We start from the raw sequence: 18,793 nt of genomic DNA, 5'->3' as shown, positions 1-18,793 counted from the left end.
GTGGGTCTGTGCGGGTGCGGGGGCCTGGCCCGCCTACCTGAGGGGGCCGCTCGCGCCCGGGGGTCCGTGAGGCCGCCTCGGGGGGTGTCCATGGACAACTCTGGTATCCAGCTCCCGGTGCCCAGCCCCGGTGTCCATGGACAGCACCCGGTGTCCTGCCCTCCGTGTCCAGGCCCCGCCCAACCCCGCGGTACCGCCCCCGGTCTGGCCCCGCCCCGCGCCACCGGGGGTGCCCATTTAGAGCCGCCCGTCCGCAGCTTTCTGTAGCTCTTCACAGCCCTCTTGGTGGTATGTGTGTGGTCGGTACGTTCTGGGCTACAAACTCCAAGAAAACCCGCTTGGAATCTTATTTGTGCTTCAAGAGTGTTTGTGTGAGGAGGTGGGAGGGAACCCTCTACTCCGCGGGACGAGGGCAAGAGCTGCTGTAGGAACAGCGCATTTCCTTACGAAAATTATACATTTTTACTGTGAAAATACTGCTTTTGTTGCCTGCGGGAGCGTTCAGGGGAGCCGGTGGAGATGCGGATGTATTTTTGGGTTTTTGCGTTAAGTTAAATAATGGACTGTGATAATGCAGCAAGCGGCTTTCCTCAGTTGAAGTTATCCTAGTGCGCTAAGCTCAGCCGATGAATGGCCCTTTTAAAGTTCGTGTTAGTTTTTATTTGTTAAATTGACGCGTGTTTGTAGGGGATGTGTCGCTTCAGGTTAATTTCAGGACCGGCGCTGGCATGTCCTGTTTGTCTGTGAAAGATGTAGGAGCGCATGTGACTCTATCTGTATTTAAAAGGTGCCAAAATATGCATTTATTTTGGTTTTTAGTTGGGAAGGGGGATGCCTAATAACTGAGCATCACATTTGTATGTGGAGTCACTGTTATCTGTTGTATTTGGCAGAGCGCTGAGATTTCTCCGGGGGTCTGCGTGTGTTGGTTTAGGTTTTGGGGTTTTTTTGCTATTTTTTTCTAGTTAGTGCTGCTATATTTTGCACACACATTTAAGAAATTGCGGGAAGCCATTGTTAGGTTCCTTTATTTCACATGTCTGATTGCCGGTTGCAGTACTGAGCAGAGATGCGCAGCTGAAGGGTGTTAGACCCGAGGGGATGCTCGCAGGTGCTTTGAGGATTTGCTGCCCCGTGTGTTCTAAAGTTACTGGACGGGACAACAAATCAGTCAATGCAGAACCACAAAAAAACCCTCTTTTTTTTTAAACCTTTTTTTCTTTTTTTTTCCTGTGTCGGAAAGTAGAACTTTGAATTCCTTCAGGAATTTAAGCCCAGCTGTTGACCTCACAAGAAATTCGAGGAGTGGTTTTGCACAAAATGCAGTTAACTCACCTGAAGCTGCTGTTTAATCAGGAGGTTGTGTCCCTGATTGTTTGCAGCTGAGCCTCCCACTGAAGGCCTTTGAGCTTGAAGTTCTTGGTGATGAGCTGGTTTGCATGCAAGTGAATAAATAGAAAGCAGCTGTAGCCTATTAAAACAATTAGGATCCAGCCCATAGGAGTGATTGCCTGCTGCATTTCAGGTGTGCACTGGACAGGCAGTGTGTCTGTGTGAAGATACGCAGGAACCAAGCACCAAATCCATAGGAGCTGCCCCAATTTAGAGTTGTTATGAAAACCCCCCTAAAGTGGCTGTGTTGGGCAGGGGATGGCTGGAGCCAGCAGCGTTTTCCTTGGTTCCCAGGGCAGCCTGTGGGATGGCCACGGTGACCTCCTCAAGTGGAAATACAGAAGTGGTCACAGTCAGGAGAACGGAGTCACGGGATGTCCCAGCCATTATCAGCCTCTTCAGCTCTGTCACAGAAGATGTGTTTGGAAGGATGGACGTCACTTATCTCTTGTAAGTAATGGTTTGGGTTGTCACCTTTTGGGAAATTACACTTAAAGTGGCAGAAAACATTCTGAGCCTTGACATGGTGTGACATAATGACTTTCTATGCCGTTTCTAAAAGTGGAAAGAAAATCTACTTTTATATCTGTCACGTGCATGACTGCAAACCTGGGTCTCTGCCATGGTGGACAAGGTTTAATTCTATACTAGCTTCCTTTTGTAAAAGCTCAGAAGAAATGCTGTTGGAAAAAAAAGCAATCAGCAGACAGGCTGTGTGACAGATAGGTGCTGGTGGGCCACTTATATTTTTCCCCCTTAATAGCAAACATCCCAGATAACGGCTGTTTGGGGAAAAATAGATCTGTGAAGAAACATACAAATGGAAGGGAATGTTTAAGTCTTGCATCTCAAATTTACTAATATGATTGAGGATTTGAAAACTCACCTGAATTTTTATAGTGCTAGAATACAAATAGGTAGAACTGGAGGAACAATTCCAAGTTAGCATGTGGATGATTAAGTTTTATTGAGGCCTCATCCTGGGAACCCTCTTGAACATGGCTAATTTTGCTGTTCCAGCAGGCTGAATTCACAGCCAGTCACTTTTCTAAGTGAAATTTCTTCAACTTGTGCAAAATTAAATTGTTTTAATAGAGAACTATCAAATCTTGCTTTGACACTCTGCAATGAGAAGAATGAGGTTATGGCACATACTGCCTTCCTGGACTATCCAAATTGGAACATCACTGATCAGGCTGAATGGGAACCATTCCTGCATGAAAACTACCCCGACAATAAGTGCACTGTAAGTAAATTGTGTGATGTTAGTTGAGTTTTCATTTAAGTCTCAGGTATGGCAAATACATGTGGGTGTCTACAGTCTGTTTCCAGTAGATTTGAGGCATTCAGGATACAGATGGTGATGGAGTCTTTGTCAAACCCTGGTGCTGGCAAGGGGAAACTTTGTTCTGCAGTGAGCTTGGTCAGTGCTGGTGGGAACACTGCTGCTTGTGACTTTCTGGTAGATCTACAGGCTAGAAACAGGCCTTTACAAGTTTAGCACTCAAATGCTCCCCCTTCACCAAGTCCAGCTGGGAACTAGATCGTGGGACTGTTGAGAAAATACAGAAAATGTTAAATCCCAAGCACTCTAAGGTGTGCAGCACATGCCATAGCAAGGTGTTACCCAGTTATCTCTGGGCATTTTGTTTATCAGTTGCCCAGGGTCCTCTGTAATATTAACCAATGGCTTGGAGGTAGACTGACAAAAACAGTGTTTGAAAATGTGTGCTCTTAAAGGAAGCACCACCAGTACAAAGGGAGTGTGCAAAAAGGACCCGTGGTTTCCTTGTCATGGACTTTGTTTGTCTCTTGAGTGGCACTTTGTTGGCAGCCACTTCATTCAGGTACAGCTGCAGCTGCTGGGGGGGCTCTACTGGGCTGTGGTGTCCCTCAGACTGTCTGGTGGCTCTGCAGATCTGCTGTAGGGGCCTAGAGAGAAAAGACAAGAAAAATTAATTACTGCTCAGAACCAGTAGTGAAAAATACCTTGAAACAGACAGGCAACATTCTAGTTTTCTAGAATGGAGTTTATTTGCTAAAGGGGGTGTAGAAGATTCAGTGTTTTATGCTTCTGCGTTGGCAGAAGCTCTGAACGTTTTCTGGGTATAACTTGATGAGATGTCATTGGTAAACTGTAGGTTAAATCCATGCAGGTGTGCTTTTCAAAACTGAGGTCATCTGAACATAGGAATTCTGTTGACCTGTCTTTTTCCTAGACTACAGAAATTATTTTGGGGTCTGAAGTGGGAATTGACTTGTGAAGATGCTTTACTGGATTGTCTGGTTACCAGCACTCTTCAGAAACAGTTACAGTCCATGTCTGGCTTACTTGGTGTCCTCTCAGACCTCAACAGTAATATATATTTTATTTCTTCCCTTTGCTTCTAAAAAACCAGACAAACTGCCTTGTTTAGGGTTGTCTTTAGATGTTTGTTACAATAGCTTGTTGTCCTCATGCTGGTCCATGTACTGCAGCCTCTATTGAAATCACTGTTGCTCTTAAATTGCTGAAGTTTGTTGGTGCCTCTAGCTATGGTATTTTAATTGAATGTTATACTATTCAGAACATCTCAGGTTTTCCATTGAAAGTATTTTTATCTACAGGCAGACCTTCACTGACCCAGCACTTGTAATTAATATGCTAGAGAGCAGCTGATTTAATAGCCCTTGCCATTCCAGCACAAGGGTTTTCCATGTTTACTGGGCGTGCACAAGATAAAGGTGTCTGTTAGTCTGCCCTGTTTCTGCCTGGTATTTGTGTGTCCAATTATGTCATCTTTTTCAATGATGTCAGTAAGAAAAATGTCATTTTTCTTACTACCTTTAAAGGAAAACCTTTAAATTATGAGGATTATGAGAAGCAGGTGAGCTTTGGGTTTGAGTTTTTTAAACTTTAAAAGAATGTCAGACACATGTTGAATGTTTATGTGACTGAATGTTGTTAGTTAAGAATCAATACTGTTCAATATGAAGTGTACAGTGTGTATTGCAGTCAAACAATAGTAAACTGAGTACAAAGAAAAAATGTTGCAAAAGCACAAAATTATATAAAGCACTTTATTCACATAACTTTACCCACACATGCTTTGAAGTCACTTGTGTGTTTTGCTGCTCCTTGAGTGCAGATCATGTATGTTGGAAATGTCTATGTGTACTAATGCTTGGGCTGATGGAATAAACATGAGTTTCTACATGGTGTGTAGACTTTCACTTCTTGTTTTGCAGCCTTTGAACACACTCTTTGTGCATCTCTTTGTGGCAAAGGAAGGTTATGCAGCTGGATGTTCCCAAGAAATTGTCAGGTGAGTTCCTGTGTAGCCTTGGGTAGTGAGGCATGTGTCCTCTCCTGCTGCCAAATCATCTGTCAAGCCAAGCAGTCTCATCCAGATGCCCCATCAGAGATCTGCCAACAGAGGCCTGATATCTTAAATATTTCACCACTGGGAAACTGCTATAAAAAAGAGGATGTTTGAAATCTAAAGACTGGGAAATTTGAAAGAAATAAGGTGGGAAAAAACCAATCAAAATTACCTGGATAAATTTCACATGACATTGTAAGAAATGTTTAAATCATTGAGCCATGTGGACTTATGAAGGAAGGTTAGAGATACTGGAGAGAAAAGAAAAAGTATATATTAAAAAGCTATCTGCTGTCTGTCATTGAGTGTAATAATGAAAGACTGAATATGTTTATTTGTCCAGGAAAGCTTTCATCTTACTCCCAGATCTGCAGTTTATACTTCTCTTTATACCAGCTGAGAAGAGGTTAGGTAAGAGCTTAAAACTGTTTTATTCTTGAAGTGAGCAATTGCAAACCTAATTAATATGTGCTGACAGCTTGTTGTGGTGTTTTTTTTAATACTGAGAAGAGTTATCAGTTTCTAGACATGTGAAAACCATAATCTAAAAGTATCTTCTTGTGAAGATCCCATGTGCAGGAGATTCCATGCTCACTCCAGCAGCCATTCAGCATTCTGTCCATTCCCTGCAATCTTTAAATTTGCCGGAAACAGGACATCAGGAAGGAATAAAGATCTCAAAAATCAATACCTGCAAGTTTTGTGGAGATTTCTGTTTGAATAGAGCCAAGAGACTTGAAATTGGGCACTTTCTCTTACTTAGCCAAGCCAGTGCAGATTGGAAGAGAACACTTTGGTGAGACTCAGAGGGGCTGCTGGAGACATAGAAGGAAACTCAGATTATTTCCTCTAGAACAGAGGTACAAAGGTAGGGAATATACATGTTAAGCAGAAAACAGCACCAGATGTGGAATTTTGGAGTTTTGGTCCTGAATTCTGACTGATAAACCAAGCATGCACTTAATTGAGCTGAAAAGGAAGCTAGAACTTTTCTGATATGGTGGCTTCCAGAGATATTGGTTCCAAGTCACACTAAAAGACTGTAGTGATATATCAACTACAGAAAACAGGGCTTGAATTAAGGGTTTTGTCAAATCCACCCTGTCAACCAACATCAGCTTTCCTTCAGCATTGTGAGTCCTGACAGAGATTCTCCACAGGCATAGAGAATTTGCTATATTATTCTTATTGGGATTGTTTCCTATCAATTTCTGATTGCTTTGAAGCTTATTCAGGTTTGGAATGCTGGGTTAATTAGATGACTTTGGTGATGATTCTCACACATTTATGCTGCTGTCATTTCAACCTCATTGCCTGACTTAAAAGACTTGGAGCATTTTACTATCTGTGGTTTGTTTGCCACTCCATTTTCCTCAGACATTTTTGTTGCTAATTAAAAGCTTGCATAATGAAGTTTCTCTGTTGCCCTGACAGGTTTTAGCCATTCAGAGCTGGACCTGGGGGATGTCTTTGAAATGATTGTGCCTGTTCCACTCTCACGTGTGGAGAGACGTTTCACCTTGCTGGCATGCCCGAGGCATCGGTGTCACCCTCAGCTGTACGTGCGCCAGGCAAGGTAACCCAGCTCCTTGATCCTGCTTCCCTGAGCACATCTGGCTGGGGGAAACTGAAACATTTTCCTTCTTTGTTTTGCAGCATCAGTAGCTGAGCTTGGCTGCTCTAAAACGATGCTCTCAAGAGTTATTTTAACAAAGGAATGTGTGCTTATGGTGATTGGGTAGAACTACTGTGAATATGCTTTTGCTTTGTGTGATTGGTCAAAAAACTTATAAAGTTGTAACATAAGTTCTTTGTCTGCTGCCTGGGATGTGAGCTGACAGCATCCTCCCATTGTCATAACCATGTAATGATACTGATGGTGGAAAATAAAACAGCTCAAGGCAGTTCCTCAGCAGTCCCATCCTGTTTGTGATTTGTGCATAGCCCCTAGCTGGCGATAGCTTTCTGTGATAACCAAACTAGGTAGTTCTAGGATTTGGTGGTTTTGTTCTCTTTCATCACAAGATGTGTTTTTTTCTAATGCTAGTTAGCTATGTAGGAAGCTATTTTTTGTCAGCGATGTTCATTCTGTGATCTGCTGGCTGCTCTTGCCACTCTTGGTTTTTCCTGCCATGTGCCAGTGTTGCATGCAGGACGTGAGAAATGCCAAGTTTCTGACCCAGGGGCCTGGTGATTTTCCTGTTGTTGTGGCTGTGGAGGTGTTTCTTTGTGGTGTGGTTGAAATAAAACAGGTATCCATCAAATTTTGGGCTCCTTGTTCTCTTCACCATGGGAAGACTGCTGCTAGGGTAATGTTTTATGAAGCAGTAGTTTAATTTAACTGATTTATTCTGGAGTTTTTACCGGTAGTAAATGTAAGTGTTGCTTTGTGGCTAGGTAGCAGAGTGGTGATTAAATTAGCATTTCTGATGCCTGCAGTGGAGACTGAAGTTTAGGGAGAAGTGTATTCCTTGGAGACTTTGGGGTATGGACTTGAGGGGGTCTGTACTGACCAGTGCCCTGCAGATGGTGATGCCACGTTGAGTGTGTCGGATTGGTAAATCACACCATTTGTTTATGGGCTGGTTCGTGCTGCCAGCTTGGGCTGCATTCTGACAGGAGCCTGTCTCTGAGAGGTGTTTTATTGCATGTATTAAATTTTACCACATGGGTCTGAAGCAAATCTGCAGCTTGTGCTCCTCCTGTTGCTCGGCTTTTGAGCATTTTAAGAAAAAGGCCTGAGGCCTGACCTTTGCCACTTCACATCCTCCTGCTGTAGCTCTGGATACTTCAATATGTTAAAGATCTCTCTCATACTAACTAGATGTACAATTGTTAGGCTTTTTGAGTGCTTCTTTTGAGTTGTGTATCACCTGTAAGTGAATAGACTTTTATATAGAGAAGGCATCAGTAGGTGAGTTAATGCCTGAAGGTTAAAAGTCTTTCTGTATGTCTTGGTTCTGATTATCATGTTTGTATTTTTTTTCAGGTTAAGCTGGTTTTGGTTTTTTTTTTAATATTGTCAGTTGAAATGTTCTTTTGCATGGCTGGAAATTTCACTTAGGCCATAGCAATATTCCTGATAATATTGCCATCTTGTCTGGGATTTTGGTAGTTTGCTATAAAAAGTAAAAATTTCTTTAGCTTTGGTATTAATAGAAAATTAACTGGGAAACTGGTTTTCCTCTGAAATTACTCAGTGGTGGTACAAAATTCATACTTCAGTGTTGCCCATCAGTGGATAGCAGGTAAGGCTAATTTCTGTTTGCAGAAGGAGCTCTGCCTTTCCCTTCTCTCTGCATTCACCCTGTGCTTCACTGGCATCCATAGTAACAGTTAGTGGGAGCCCTTAGAGACTGTCTGTGGATGTTGTCCGCAGCCACCTGCCTAGCAACATGTTCTGGGGCAGCGAGAGGAGATCAGCCTAATCTCTGCCCCTCTTCCCCTGCTTACAGAGGGCGAAAAGCAGCTGTAAACTGATACTTTGTTTAACCATCCATTTCGAACTTGCTCTCTATCTGGCCTCTATAATGTGAAAATGTGTCAGAATGCAGCCCACTAAGGTTTGATGTTTAAGGTTCTTGCTGGTATCTTGTCTAGATCCTGCCATTCTTGGGTTTGTGCCCTGTAGGCAAGAGTCAAATCTGCAGCTCTGTGCTTGCACTCACAGTAGAGGAATTTAGTGGCATTTTTATATTGGAAAGCTTACTGGGGTTTGGAGGGTTTCTTTACTTTGTTAAACATTGTGGTAGTGGTGGAAGATACTAAAAGCAGAACAAGCAAGTTGAAATGGTTGTGCTCCTACAGAGTAGTGTGCAGGGAGATGAATGGGTGAGTGCAGAGTCTCATTGACTGTCACAGGGTCAGTCTTCAGGAATTGGCATCTGCACCTTTGTGTGTGATCTTGTGTCCCACAGAGCAGAATGACATAGGGCACTCAAAACACCTGGCACAATGTTCCATTTGGAGGAGGTGTGCATTTGTTATGGACTCCACAAAATAACAGGGTTCAATTAGGATACAGTCTTCTTCTGTTACCCTTCTTTGTTTGTTTTTTTGAGGTTCGAGAGCTTATTAACAGATTTGCTGAACTAATTAATTGTGCTGATGTGGTGATGTTCTGATAATAGAAAACCTCCCTGCAGATTTTCCCTTGGTATACTTCCTGTGAAGGAGATGAGGGTAACTATTTTGGCTTGAGTGATAAGGAATGAGTTACTGTAAGTTTTCATGGAGTTTTCATTGCTGCCAGAGCTTCATTGTAGTTGAGGGGGAAAAAAGAAGCAGGACCAAGGTCAGAATCCAAGGGGTCCCTAGCCTTGGTTACAAAGGTGGTTGTACCCAGAGGTCACATCCATTCTGGTGTGCAGGAGCAGCAAAAGCATCCAGAGACCCCCTGACCCCCTCTCCTGTGCTGGAGTCAGGCAGTGCTTAGGAACTTGGACAGTGTTCGATACAATGAGAAGCAGAACCTCTTTTGCCCAGCTGTGTTTTCTTTAAGGCTCCTTCCAAATCCAGACACACATAAAGAGTAACACTGAGAATCTGTTTATTGTTTCTGGGTTCCTGCCTATGTGGAGCAATGATCTCCAACTTTACAGGTATCACATACAGGCATGGGGGACCGAGTGGGACCCTGGAACACAGCAGGAATTTCCCCCAAAACCCCGGGAAGCTCCGAAGTTCCCGGTTCTCCCTGGCGCAGCACGTTTGTGCATCCCTGACAAGGAGGGAAGCGCCGCGGGTCGGTCCCGGTTCTCGTGCAGGAAGAGGAGGAGGTTTGAGCATCCTGAGTAAGCGGAGGAGCCGCCGCCCGTGCCTGGCGGGGCCGCCGGGTGGCGGCAGAGACCGTGCGGGGCTCGCGCAGCCCCGGTGCCGCCTCTCCGAGTGTTCCTGGGGTTGTCGGTGTGATAGCCGAGGTAGCCGCCTGCTCCCGGCCCGGAGCAGGGAGGGCTTCCCCTGCAGTTTGTTGCAGTTGTTCCTTCTGGCAGCCCAACGCAGGCGAAGTTTCCTCTCTGCCGCTTTTGGTTGTACCACTCAATTCTGGCATTTTATTGAGAGATAAATACAAGTGGCTTCGTGTTATTGATAGCAGTTGAGTGCTAAAGCTGGTTTGCCACCCACCTTTGTGCCATAGTCTCAGCATGGGTGACTCAGGAATTGTGCCACTGTTCTGGTAAAAGTGCTGGATTTTCTCATTCAGAGTTACATTGACCCTGGCTATAAATAGCAGTCTAGTGGGAAAGAGTCTCTGTTGCCTGTTTAAATAAAAATCCATGTAGGTTGGGACCTGTATGAGTGCTCCATTACAGTTGTAGGAGAGTGAGGCAGGAGAATCTTGAGCTGGGATTCCTGTATATTTTCTTAGGGCAAGAGAAACATCTCCACTGAGCAGTGCAGATGTTGGGGGGTTCTGCTGGCTTTTGGGTGTGATTGTCTCTGGTGCTGAGACTCCCACTTTAGTGTGCACTTGGAATGTCCTAGGTGGAGTGATTTGTGGGTGCAGGCTTTGGAACAAGTATTTGTAATATTCTTCCCTATATTAATGGAGTGGAGCAGAAGTATCAGGGCCTGTTAATGGCAGAGCCATAGGACATTACCTGATCTCTTTTTTTGTAGGCTGGAAGATTATGATGATCTCATGCTAATCTGGACACCTCAAAGTGAGACTCTGAAGGAAACCTATGGTGAATATCTCCTTGTTGATCTCATAGAACGTGAAGGTGAAGAAAATCAGGCAGCTGTTTGTGAGGTCAGTCTGCCATGACCTCTGATTTTGTCTGATCATAGCTTCAGTGATGTCCTGTGTGACAGCTCACTCTAGCTCAGGGGACAAAAACAGCAGCCCACCTGTTAAAAGTAGAATTTGTGCTCTATACCCACACAGTGAGTGCCCTTCTCAATGTAGTTTGTGTCTGTCCTCAGGAGTGATGTTTCCAGTTCAGAAATGAAGCAGCAATTCCCAGTAATTTTCAAGTAATTTGGACAGGCTGTCTTGATGAAGCCATGTTGTCATTTTAGACATTTGCATTATAGCTGACCTGTTTTCATTCCCAATGACAGCTAATATTGCATGTGAAAATGAGTAGCCAGTAATCCTTTCACAGTTTTAAGTCCTGTAGATAATTTTTCTTTCTCTTGGTTCAAGCAATTTTTTGCTGAAATGTAGACAAACCCAGGAATTAATTTAAATAAGAAAGGAGTGGTAATAGTTATCCTACTGAAAATTCCTGATTTTCATGTGTTATAATTGTGCATGGTAGTGCAAGCTGATAGGCAATATAACCTCCTTAATTCCCAAAATCTGCTTTTTGTGGCAAATGGTTTTATAAAATTGCATCATGTAATCACTGCCATTGGGAGCCAAATGGGAAACAATGCACCATTAGTGTAATGGCACATTGCAGAGGGCTGTTCCTATAAATAAGAAATTCCAGTGGCACGTTCAGAGCTCAATGTGAGACCACCAAAAGGTGTTCCAAGCCCCAGTTTATCCCAGCTGCCACGGCGGGCTGGGAAAGCACCTCCACACAGACCATGATGGATGCCAGCTTCCCCTGTGGAGAAGGAAGCTGGCAGCCTCTTTTTGCACATATGGTAGATGGATTGGTTAATCAGCCTCTGCTGAGCCTTGGGCCTGAAATTACACAGCAGCCAGGCAACTGTGGCACCCCGGCTTTGTTGGTTACCCAAACAAGGCAAACAAACAATCACTTGTTGTGTGAGGGCAGAAAAATTAAACGTCACACTTTTTCAAGTCTTTATTGATGTGCTGATGGCTTGATAAAACAGCTGTACAAATCCAGCATGTGAGTTTTCATTAGGTTTATAAAGGCTTTCATTATGTGCATTGAGGAGGAACAAAAATGTGTTTTGATAATGTGTTTCACCAGAAAGTTGCATACACTAATAAAAATTGGAGAGCTTCCTTCTTCTAGATTTGTCCCAGTTAAAACCAGAAACTCTCCAGCATGCCAGCTCTCCCTAGTCCCAGTGTGTGTCGTGCTGAGGGCTGCAGCTTGCTGAGAACTCCAGCAGCAACCAGGCACAGAGTACTGTGGGTGCCAGCATTGCAGGGATCCCATCACTTTCATGTTTGCCAGAGCATTTGGGTTTTAAGACTAGTTCTTGGGTTTTTTTCAGAACACAGAAATATTTTGGGCTTACAAGTGCTACAAATAATACTTACTGCTTTTGTTATATTATGCATAATTGATTTCTTGAGTTAATTTCTTAGGAGAATAAAATTCCCCCCTGAGTTTGACCTCAATTTGGGTCCAAATCAGTGTCCAGTAATGAGCCAGCTATTACAGCTAACTGAATGCAGATTCTTTTTCAGCTGTACTGTAACTTTAAACAAAATGATATGGTTTTGGAATGTTGTATATTTGCCATAGCAAATGTTTTACTGAAACTCCAGGTCATTATTTGGCCTATATATATAAACCTAACACTCTTGCAAGTCATAGCTAAAAAAGAAATTTGAACATCTACTGTGGAGGTCCTAGTACCTATGTTACAAGGAAAAAAATAAAAACGAATCTTTAACTTTTGCTGAAATAGTTCCTTTATAATTTTTCATTATGCCGAGTCATTCCACAGAGACGGAACATAAAAGTTGATGTTTCAGCAATTTTTTGTTCAGTTTTTTTTTGTGCTTTCCTAGCATGGCAGGTTCATGTGACATGGCTTTTATCTTCCAGGTTGGTGGCACTGCAGTAGGATTCATGAGCTTATGTTCTAATGTGAACATTTCCTTGTTACAAGAGTGTTTTGACTTAGGGCCTTTTCATGGACTCTGCAAACCACATCCTGAGGATATTCTCGAGGTGCCACGGAAGCCAAGTGTTCAAGGAGGTATCTATATTCTAAATATTGCTAAACAAATACAAGGTGTGTTCATGTCTAGCTTCTGAGTAGGTTTTGCATAAGGTTGGAAAAGGATGTATAGGTTTACTAGGAAGAAAACACAAATTAACATACCTGGTCTTGAAGTAGGATGCCTGGGGTTTTTTTTTGCTTGAGGAGGGGAATTTTGATAGCCCTAGTCTTTGACTCAGAAGTGATTGCTGTTTGTGGGGAGCTGCCCTGTGGGATAACTATGGGATAAATGTGGGCATGAAGTTTCAGAAAGCTGTTGTGTGGCATATACTGTCTATCAGACACAGTTGTGCTGTTAAAGGAAGATGAGATTGTAAAATCTGGTGGTGAAGTGAGGTCTGTTGGTAGCTGAGCAGCTGGCCTAACTGTGCCTGTTATGTTGTCCTGTTGACTTATGTCATCTTTTTTCCTTGTGGTTCAGCTTCTGCTCTTTGCTTATTGTTTGCAGTCTCCTGGGTTACAAGATTTTGGGAGATCAGAGACTGTCTCTTTATTCTGCTTTTATATTTGGCCCAATATAGCAACACATGTGCTAGCTGCTTCCTGTGAGTGATAAAAACCAGTAGCACAAATATGTCGCCTGTTTGTAGAACAGAAGTGTCATGTAAATGATTTACAGTTGTTGTCTTTATTTTTCAGTGTCAAAGGGCATTTTGTGCAGAAGGGCTGCATCTTGCTGTCTACTAATTATCAGTAGTGGAATAAAACACCTTCACCACTAGGTTATGTATCTGCTTTTCCGAACTCAAAGCAGCAGGCAAAAAAGGCAACCAGGGAGCTGCAGGGCTGTCACCAGCTGGTACCTTGAATCTGGCAGTCACAGAACAGAAAAGGGAGAGAAGTGGGTCTTGTAGCTGCTCCTGTGGACTTCCCCTCCCCTGCAAGGAAGCTCTTGCACACAGGAGATGGAGGAAGCTGCCTGTGTCCTGTTTGATCCTGTGCTCCTGCAGCTCCAGGAGTATTAGCTTGGAAGAGGTGACAGACGTGGGTAGGAGGAGGAATGAGACTGAGGAGGGGAAGAGATGACTCAGGAGGCAGAGCCCAGTCCTGGGTGACCCTGCTTGGGCAGAGGCTTGGACAAGGTGACCACCAGAGCCTTCTCCCAGCCTTACCCATCCAAGGGCTGTTCCTGTCCTGGTGTCCTCTCCCTTCTCCAGAGCCTGCAAGCTGTAGGTCTGTGTTTTCTGGCAAATTCTGTGCTGCTGAGCTTTTCAGTGAGAATATGGTTACAGGGTTTGACAATACAGCTGTTATGTGTTTTTTATAATTTAGTAAATTTGGAGAAATTCTTCTAAATGTTAAAACTTAGCATAAGCAACTGGGTTCTGTTCAGTTTCTTGAGAATCTGACATCTGAGTGCTTTTTAGAAATGTTTTAAGCAGCATGGTTAGCAGTTCTGTAAATCTATCTCCCTTCTTTTCTCTCTTCATTTAAAAACTTCATTAGATTTGATGGTAGTTGCAGTCCTGTGGGTTGCCTTCAGGTAAAACTCCTTAAAGTAGTAGTATCCCTTTATTTGGAATGACAAGAGCAGCTCTGGGGAAAAATAATTATTTGTAGATTTCCAGTTAGCTTGAGTGCAAATCATTAATGATTGTAGAGGTTTTGGCTTGCCAATTGTTCGATTTCCTGGCCAATGCCCCAATTATGTAGTGGGTCTAGTGATGGCTAAGTGCCAATGCACTTACTACAATTTATTTACTTATTTTCTTGCTGAGAGATCAGTATTAAGAGAAGGAGGGCCAAACAGGCACAAACATTAAAGGGTATAAAGAAAACTTTATTACCACAATTAAGAGAAAAATAATAAGAAAAAAAAAACAGACTAAAACCTTTCTCCTCCCCACCTTTTTTCCTTTCCCACTGACAATGTAAGACAAAACTTATAATAGTCTTTCTTCCGTCTGCTTAGGGAGCGTAATCTCTTGTTATGCTATGAAGATTTTGCCACAAGAAACAATTCTCTTGGGGCTTCAATGTCACAGTGAATCAGCTGCCCAGGAAAGGAGAAAATCTGCGGTGGTGTGAAAAGTCCCTCCCACACCTTGCAGCTACCTCACAGCTGCTTTCATGGGCCATGTCAGCTTATTAGGGTGCTACTTTAAGGATGAGCTGTTGTATCATAAAAACAGAATTTCTTTTAATGCACCTCTGGGAGCAGAGGTTTTTTATTACTACAGTAGAAACCTAATAGCAAAGTTGAAAGTTGTCCCTTCACTGCTCAAGAACATTAATTCTGTTATCAGGAAATAGTAGTTAAAATTTTTGTTGTAGCTTTGCATATTTTAGAATAGAAGAATGGCATCCCAGTAGTCCATTGTTGAGCCTTTCCAACATGAAGGCCAGCCCGTGTCCTTGAACTCTATTGTGGTGTTAGTCCCATGTGGTTTGCATTTGTGGGTATTGCAAAGCCTTGCCCATTCCATGAAGGCTGCATTGAGAACTTGCTGCTGGGTGGTGTCCTGCTGTGAGAACAGAGCAGGTTCAGTGACCTGACATCAACAGAAGATCTGGACTTGGCTTTATGGAATCCAAAGGCTGGAAATTTTAAAGTGTAAACTGCATTCCTTCGTAATTTTATGTTCCTACATATAAAAAGGTTATTTTTCAAGCTCTTTAGCTTTAAGTAGAGACCACAGGTTGGTATTTTTTTTCCTTTCAAAATGTAATGCTGAATAATAATGAAAGAGTATACAACAGTCTGTACTGATATGCCACTTAGGTTTCAGGGTAATTACAGTAATTTGGTTGTTACTCTATATGGTGTCATGAATTAGTTGCTAGAAAACATGATGCAGTGGGAATGATTCAAGGGCTTTTCATCAGGCCTCATGGTGAACTGGCTTCTTGATCCTGATGACTGTACCTCAGCTAACAAACCGGCAATCACAGAATTATTTTAATTTTCTTTGTTTGTGGTCTTTACTTGATTTAGTGATAGTATTGCAGTTCTTCACATCACCCGTGTACAGCGTGTCTGTAAACAGCAATGCAGCCACGTCTGACAGGAGTGGATGGTGGAGCCATTAAGGATTTGCATTTTAGTATGAAGTCAGAACAACATATCAATATTTACATGACAACAAGAGACTTGTATTAATTAACTTCTGACACCTGCAAGGCTGTTGGTAATGAGAAATGGAGCTGGTTAATCAAGACAACATTTGATCATTTCTGTGAAGGCTCACATCTGTGATACCCCCAGAGAATCCATGATTCCTAACCCCTGCATTTCTCCTTGCCCTGCATGTTGCATCTGCACTCTTTTATTGACAGAGAAACAGATTTTGAGACGAGATTTTTTTTTTTCTAATTGCTTCTGGCTATTTTTTTTTCTAATTGCCTATTTTAAACCTTTTAGGTATTTTTTTAAAAGTGCCCATTACTGTGTGAAGAAATGCTTCTGTCTATGAATGTAGCTTATGTGAGTGTCCCAAGGTAAAATTCAGAGTGAGAAGGGATGAGTTATGTTGTTTTCTGAAGCTCATTTTGTGTTCTTCTTGGTACTCAGAAACCTTTATTTCCTTAATGTTACTCGATTTTCCAAATGCAAGGCTGTCCTTGCTTGATGAGTTTTCTTCAGCAGCAATGCCTACACCTCAGGAGTTTGTGTAAAACTTATAAAGGAATTATGATCCCTGTTTCTTGTCTCTTACTGTACCAGTATGAGCTCTGGTTTGACTGGGATTTAACCTGAATTGCAATTATATTAGGAGAACTAATCTGAGAATGAAGAACCCTTGGTTGTCTAAAGCAAGTTAGCAACACGTGGGGTTTAAGATATCAGTCAATACACTGACTCCTGTTTTTCGGTTCAGATAGGGCAAAGATTTGACACAGGGATAAACACAAGTTAGGAATTCCTTCCAAACTGTTTTGTTCAGGTCTTATTTTACAACTAATGCCCTGGATTTTTTGGTGTTTTTTTTGCTTTGAAATCAAATGGTCTAATGAAGCTCTAACCAAGTAACTGTAGGAGGGTCTGCTTTAACTGTGGTTGTTAAAATGAAGCATTTTGATAGAGATAGCCTGGCCCACTCCAGCTATTGCTGTGATTCTGAGAGTAAAGCTCACATTATTAAACCTTGTGCACCTTCTCTTTTACTTTGCTCAGATGAAGATGAAAGCAGCCAAACAAGTCAACAGCCAGAGCCTGTTTCTTCTCAAAACTTGGAACATGTTCCTGGTGCAGATGCAGCTGTGCAGGTAATGCTGCACAGTGCTGCTGTGCACACACCCAGCAGTGCTGCTGGCTCTCAGAGCTGATACAGAGCAAGGCTGGCAGAGATGAGGACAAGCAAACACTGCTGAGTTTCCCTCCTGCCCCATCCTCTGCTCTGGCCCAGGTGTGCCTCTGCTGTGGGGCATGGGTCAGAAGCTGCTCTGGCTGGGGTCTGGAGGGAGGAGGTCAGAGTTATTGGTCAGGCTGAGTTTACCCATCCAGCTCCCCATGAGCAGCCATCAAGGTGGGAAGAAAGAGTGACAGAGAGAAGAGGAAGGATGGGGCTTAACTAATGAAAACACTTTGTGAAGTGTTGTAAGGGAGCCCTTGTCTGTTATTGTTGCAGAAAGATGGAGCTGTTACCGTTTCCCAGACTGAACCGCTGGTAGACTCTCAAGGCTCAGCAGCACCTCTGCTGGAGACTGGTGAGGAGGGGGATTTGCATCCTGTGAACGGAGGAGCTTCAAATGTTTTCAGTATCCGTCTGTTTTGTATCGATGAGCAGTACAAAAGTAGGTAAGTATAGAGGAGAAGTCACTGCTTTCCCATTAATAACCATTGTCAAGGTTATGTTTTCAGGACAAATCAGAAAGTGACAGCACCTGCAATGGTTAGATGGGATTTTTTTCTATCTGCAGTAATAATGTTTCAACCTCCACTTGCAACTTCCTAGCTCTGACAGGTCTATGGGGGCAAAATGTGAAGAATTCATTTTTGTTGGAAAAAATGTGAGTTGAGGTTGTGGGAAAAGGCTAATGTTTCCTTCTATGGAGACACTCTGAAGCTGGCTAGCTGCAAGAGGAGCTACATGTTACAGTAGTTGTCATCTCATTGCATGGGGCAATAAAGCTGTTCTTAGCTCTACAGGTAAACTTTCCCATTCTAAACACTGTCTCCAGTCACTGACAGAAGTTATTCTGTATTCTAGAATCCTCTTCAGCTGGGGGAGACAAAGGGATTTTCTCTTTGATTGCTTCTGCTGACCTCACACTCTTAGATTCTGATGGATTAGAATAGGGCTATAAATGAGGTTTAGACTCTTTTTTTTTCTAAAATTTCTCTCCACACTTGAATATATTCAACCACACCAGCAGAAACTTCTCCAGGAACATTTTTTTCCTTTCCAATGTGATGGTAGATAGGAAGATACAGCATAGATGAAGCAGCTGAGCACACCCAGGATCTTCCATGCTTTCAAATCCATGTCATATCTGCAGACAGCAGGCATCAGGATAAGGACTTGATAGATGAGCTGAACATGTGTACAGTTGAACATGTACAGTTTGAAAAAACATGTCTGCTCAGTCATTGGTGAGTAGCAACTTCTGAACTCTGGCTTAAAAGAAGTGTAAGAGTAAACTTCACTGAGAGGAAAAATGAGAATTCCTTAAACTGTTTCTATTTCTTGAGCAGTTTTTGATTAAGAAGGGCACCTACCCAAGGGGATCAAACACTGAATCTGCTGCAAATGCGAATATACAAGGCTACCAAAACAGAGCAAAGACATTGCCTTTTATGTACCTATTTCCAAAATTATATACCCAGAAATATGGCTCAAGTTTAAGAACTAGTTTAATTAGTGAAGTGCAGGAAGTCAACATAAAAGATTTGTGTTGTACTTGGAAACATTGACCAACTAATGTGTGATAAGAACTTTGTGATGCACTGCTGAGAGACTGTGCCAGAACAGTTAATTTAGGGACAATCTAGTGTGAAAATGCGAGCAAGATATTTATTGCAGAATAAGAAAGCTTTATATTGAAATATTAGTGAGGCAAGGGGCTTGCTGTGGAATGATTCCATTATACTGAAACAGCAGTTCAGAGCTTTGCTAGAGATTTATGTCAGTAAAGAATCTCACTGTAGGCTTCTTGAGTTCTCTGCTCATAGTTTCCTGTCCTAAAGATATGTTGATTTTTTTTTTTGTGCCTCCTGA

General features: G+C 42.6%; 1 protein-coding gene across 14 annotated transcripts in view; it reads left to right on the top strand.

Moving 5' to 3' along the window:
• CFAP61 (cilia and flagella associated protein 61) overlaps nt 1-18,793 on the top strand; it is a 98,204-nt gene that overhangs the window by 179 nt on the left and 79,232 nt on the right. For 10 of the 14 annotated variants that reach the window (XR_012579399.1, XR_012579397.1, XR_012579396.1 and 7 more), the window contains exons 2-10: nt 1,687-1,842; nt 2,488-2,638; nt 4,621-4,697; nt 5,098-5,165; nt 6,189-6,330; nt 10,374-10,506; nt 12,458-12,611; nt 16,750-16,841; nt 17,204-17,373. Coding sequence is in view for 1 of the 14 variants with exons in the window: in XM_074536758.1 (XP_074392859.1) it covers nt 1,700-1,842; nt 2,488-2,638; nt 4,621-4,697; nt 5,098-5,165; nt 6,189-6,330; nt 10,374-10,506; nt 12,458-12,611; nt 16,750-16,841; nt 17,204-17,373 (1,130 nt within the window). In the remaining 13 variants the exon portion in view is untranslated. Of the gene's footprint in view, nt 1-176; nt 304-1,686; nt 1,843-2,487; nt 2,639-4,620; nt 4,698-5,097; nt 5,166-6,188; nt 6,331-10,373; nt 10,507-12,457; nt 12,612-16,749; nt 16,842-17,203; nt 17,374-18,793 lie in introns of those variants that run through there. The other 4 variants (XR_012579392.1, XR_012579394.1, XR_012579398.1 and 1 more) reach the window with 4 other exon arrangements.

This window comes from Zonotrichia albicollis, chromosome 3 (genome assembly GCF_047830755.1).
Source record: "Zonotrichia albicollis isolate bZonAlb1 chromosome 3, bZonAlb1.hap1, whole genome shotgun sequence".
Taxonomy (NCBI): domain Eukaryota; kingdom Metazoa; phylum Chordata; class Aves; order Passeriformes; family Passerellidae; genus Zonotrichia; species Zonotrichia albicollis.
This window is presented reverse-complemented; position numbering and strand designations above follow the sequence as displayed.